This window comes from Abrus precatorius, unplaced genomic scaffold (assembly GCF_003935025.1).
Source record: "Abrus precatorius isolate BTA unplaced genomic scaffold, Abrus_2018 Scaffold9, whole genome shotgun sequence".
NCBI lineage: Eukaryota > Viridiplantae > Streptophyta > Magnoliopsida > Fabales > Fabaceae > Abrus > Abrus precatorius.
This window is the reverse complement of record NW_020874439.1, coordinates 17,782,488-17,787,505: the sequence shown is the minus strand read 5'-3', so window position 1 is coordinate 17,787,505 and position 5,018 is coordinate 17,782,488. Positions and strand designations below refer to the sequence as shown.

At 33.9% G+C, this 5,018-nt stretch overlaps 1 protein-coding gene across 1 annotated transcript; it reads left to right on the top strand.

The window, feature by feature from the left end:
* The first annotated feature begins 592 nt into the window (after positions 1-592).
* Positions 593-4,536, top strand: LOC113849622 (glycerol-3-phosphate 2-O-acyltransferase 6-like). The gene is made up of 2 exons (XM_027479651.1): positions 593-1,351; positions 3,354-4,536. Exons 1-2 carry the CDS (start codon positions 728-730, stop codon positions 4,215-4,217), a joined length of 1,488 nt encoding a protein of 495 aa, XP_027335452.1. The 5' UTR covers positions 593-727; the 3' UTR covers positions 4,218-4,536.
* Positions 4,537-5,018: the final 482 nt, after the last annotated feature.

Sequence of the window (5,018 nt, the reverse complement as noted above, 5' to 3'; positions counted from 1 at the left end):
GAAGACCCCTTCTCACAACTGCCCTACCACGCACGCCAAAACTCACCAAAACCGAAATCAACACACATTGGTTAATTAACCCTCTCTTCCTCATGTAATTCACTCTTCTAATTCCTGCAAACAAAACATCCAATATATACCGCATACAATCTTTATTTATATTTACCTACTTAGAGAAAAAATAAAATATTTTTATTTATTTGTTACTATCAAAGTACAATATAATAATACTTATTATAATTTATTAATACTCTCTTATTTATATAAAAATTTTAAGCATAATAAATAAAAAATTTACGTAAGTTAAGTAACTCAAAAGTCAAAAGACATCCATTAATAAAGAATATATTAAAATAAATACTAAATATTTATAACCAAATTGTTAGATTTCTTAATTTGTATTTTTCTCTTTAGACAAATAAATAAGAACAAATAGTATTATTCATTACATAACATATACTAATGATCAAGTCTTATCAAACATTAAAAAATAAAAAGAAATTAAAAATACAACAAAATACTTCTCTAATATTTATTAATTGTTTAATCATTGCACTGTTACCAAGAAATTATGTTAAGGACATTTGTTTCCGAAAATGGTTCACCAACACAACCACAATGTCCCTCACCCCTATTAAAACCCCTCTTGGCCTTCTCTCTCTCTCCATAACACTACCTAGCTATCTAACATCTCTAGCTAATTCATCTAAGCCTACCCTCGTTGTTTATGGTCATGGGAGCCTTCCCTCGTTTCGAACCAATCACCAAATGTAGCACCAAAGACCGGTCAAACCAAACCGTAGCTTCAGACTTAGATGGCACCCTCTTCGTCTCTCGAAGTGCCTTTCCTTACTACATCCTCGTAGCTCTCGAAGCTGGTAGCGTCCTCAGAGCACTACTCCTTCTTACCTCTGTCCCCTTCGTGTATTCCACCTACCTATTTTTCTCCGAAACCGTGGCCATCAAAACCTTAATTTTCATAACGTTCGCGGGGTTAAGAATTAAAGACGTTGAGCTCGTGGCGCGTTCGGTGTTGCCGAGGTTCTATGCGGAGGACGTGCACCCTGACACGTGGCGAGTGTTCAATGCCTTTGGGAAACGGTACATTGTGACGGCGAGTCCGCGGGTGATGGTGGAGCCGTTTGTTAAGACGTTTTTGGGAGCTGATAAGGTGCTTGGAACGGAGCTAGAGATAACAAAGTCTGGGAGGGTAACGGGGTTCGTTAAGGAACCTGGTGTTCTGGTTGGTGAGCACAAAAGAGTAGCAGTTGTGAAGGAATTTGGGCATGACTCACCAGATTTGGGACTTGGAGATAGTGTTACTGACCATGACTTCATGTCAATTTGCAAGGTTTGTATATTATACGCACACTTACCTCTCTCTCTCTCTCTGTGTGTGTGTGTAGAAGTGAACGTCAAACGCTACACTAGCTAGTGAAATTTTTTTTATTAAAAAATGTAATATTTTGTTGTCATGATTTTCAGTGTACGTGATTTTTAATAAAAAATATTTATTTATTTTATCATTAATATACTAAGACTACTTATTAGTAATACTCAAATGGTTTTGCTAATAAATGTCCTTAAGATACAATAAATATTTCATATAAGTTTGTTAACTTCAATTTTAGAATTGAATTTAAGTATTTAAAACGAGTAAATTTTTATTTAAGAACATATTTATTGTATTAAAATTATAAAGGTATAATAAATATATTTTTTTTAATAAAATTTAACTGTTATTGATTCCTTAAATTTAGTTTTAAGGACTGAAATTAATATTTTTCATTTAGTATATTGTATTAAATACTTTTAATCACTTTAAGAAAAATGTTAATCAATGTCTTTTAGAAGTTAAAGATAGTATTTTTGAAAAATATGCTATTTATCATTCTTTTAACCAATAGTTTTTATTTTTTCAATGTAATAAATATGTTATTATAAATATTTGTTTTTTATTTCTTGACAGCCCATATATATTTGTAATTTTATTAGACGGTGTTTTCATTTATTCATTTTCAACTTTCTGTTTAGAAGCGAGGGAGTCAGAAACTGAGCTTTATGAGCTGTGTCTTGGCTCAAAACATTATGATTAGTTAGATTGTCCCCGAATCACTTCATGTTTGGTGAAAGCCTTAAATGATCTTGACATATTGGTTTCCTTCTATGCATAAAGTGCCGCTCTTCCTAAACCTATATCTGTTTTTGTGTATATTTCTTTCGTGGCATAGCAAAACTTCTCCCTTTGTTTGTTCTATCCCGTCTTTTTCCAATTTATTAGTCTCAACTTTTTAAGTGGTCCTTCCAATTTTCTATGGTCCATTTGTGGATACGTCTTATTGCATAGCTTCTGTTTCGCGTTGCTTATGTCCCTGCTTTTATGTTCTCTTGCACAAGTCATGATCCATAACTATTTTGTTTCATACACCACTAATAATTAAAAGATCTCTAATTCGTTACCATCCAAGTATGAACCAAATTCATTTTTTATTGGGAACTTCTGACACTGTCCATGAGTCCCTCATGTGCAACCAATTTTAAATACTCAATTAAGGCCGTACACTTTGTACCTCATGTAAAATTTATGAAAAGTGTAATTTATATCTCTCGGCATATTTTTCCATCATCAATAACAAAGCACAATCCTTATGACATCCCCAACTGACTGACTCTGTAAAACTTTATTTGCCCTTTGCTGGTTTTTGGTTATATCACGGATTCGTGACTTTTTGTTGAGTAATTTTCCTAAAAGCTAAAACATTACAATTTTATCTTCCTTGATCCTCTTATTGATAATTTTCAACGGTAAGTGAACCAACAATAGAACTTCATACCCATCATCTTCCATGAAGAGTTTCCCGGGGATAAGTGCTAAATTTTAGAATAGAAATTTCATATATGTAAATTGTATGGGTGCTTTTAGAAACAACGTAAGTAGTTATTCAATAAATTCTTATGGCACAAGGAGTTCATACTATAAATTAGATAATAAAATTTATTGACATAAGATGAAAAAGTATTATTGAAATAAGCTGATAGCTTATGACAAAAGCTCTCCATAAACCATTCCCTAAGAGGGTGTGTGACAGGCATACTGAGCCATCAGAAACAACTTTTTTAACTATGTCAAGGAAGAAAGAAAAACCAAGAAATGCCACTGGGATTAGCTGTAAGATCCACTAATTGTTATATGTTCTTTCTATTTTTCCCTTGAAAACAAAACCATATCCATTAATACAAGAATAAAAGATGATCCAGAATCCAAATCTAAGTGAAATTTCAATGAAAAAGTCACTAATGCACATTTTTCATTTGCCCAATCTAGTCATCATTAACTATATTTTCCCCTGCAGGAAGGGTACATGGTGCCAAGAATCAAGTGTGAGCCATTACAAAGAAACAAGCTTCTAAGCCCAATTATTTTTCATGAGGGCCGTTTGGTTCAGAGGCCAACTCCTCTAGTGGCCCTTTTGACTTTCCTATGGATGCCAATTGGTATCATACTCTCAATCCTAAGGGTCTATCTCAACATCCCTTTGCCAGAAAGAATTGCTTGGTACAGCTATAAGCTTCTGGGAATCAGAGTCATTAGGAAGGGTACCCCTCCACCACCACCAAAGAAAGGCCAAAGTGGAGTGCTATTTGTTTGTAACCACCGCACAGTTTTAGATCCAGTGGTTACAGCAGTTGCACTTGGAAGAAAAATTAGCTGTGTCACATATAGTATAAGCAAATTCACTGAAATAATTTCACCAATTAAAGCTGTGGCACTGTCAAGGGAAAGAGAGAAAGATGCAGCCAACATCAAGAAATTACTTGAAGAAGGAGACTTGGTTATTTGCCCTGAAGGCACCACTTGCAGGGAACAATTCCTTTTGAGGTTCAGTGCACTTTTTGCTGAGCTAACAGATAGGATTGTCCCAGTTGCAATCAACACAAAGCAAAGTGTGTTTTATGGCACCTCGGTTCGCGGGCACAAGTTGTTGGACCCTTATTTTGTGTTCATGAATCCTATGCCAACATATGAGATCAGTTTCTTGAACCAGTTACCAACAAAACTCACATGCAAAGGAGGGAAATCTGCTATTGAAGTTGCAAATTATATTCAAAGGGTCCTTGCAGGGACTTTGGGATTTGAGTGCACCAATTTAACAAGGAAGGACAAGTATGCTATGCTCGCAGGAACAGATGGAACTGTTCCATCTAAGAAGGCTTGAAATTGGAGAGGGACAAAGTGAAATCCCTTTTGATTCTCTATTGGTCAGGTTGTTTCCAAATCGCTTAGAATCATAAGAATAATAAAATCTGATTGTGTTTATGCCCATAAAAATAACAGTTTATGTATATTGTTATTATGATAGATACAAATTATAGTGTCTGTTGTTGGTTCAGTTCTGAAAACCTATAGTGCATCTTTTTGCTTTAGTGGTTAATGTTCCAAAAAGTTTTTGGCTACAGTGTATGATACTTATGACAAATATAGTACTACTGATAATAAGGTACAAGCAGTAAAGGCACTGCTTTTGGTGTTATCAATTTTCGGGCAAGTCTAGCTACAAGGCTGATATTAATAAATAACTAGTACTACAAACAGCGAAATATACACATGACTAGTTATATGATCCATATGCTACAGTATGGATTCAACAAAACCAATATGTTACAGTATGTATGGCATGTTCTGCTAGCCAAGTTGCATGGAACTATCATCAGCTTAGACAAAAAAAAAAGAGTGTATCGTTAAATCCTCTTACTATTTCAGTTTATAAATCTTCCTGCTTATATAAAAGTGACACATGTCTTTTAAAAAGAGAAAAAGTTAAAAAATTAATTATTATTTTTCAGAACACACAAATGGTAGAAGAGAAAATTCAAATTAATCCAAGCCGTAAAGAAAGAATGGTTCATCATTTTTAGTTTCAGTTTGATAAATTTTCAATTTTCAAAATTACAAAAACATCACACCACTTTTACTTCACAGGAATTTGAATACTGAAATATTATGAAGACAATGAGGC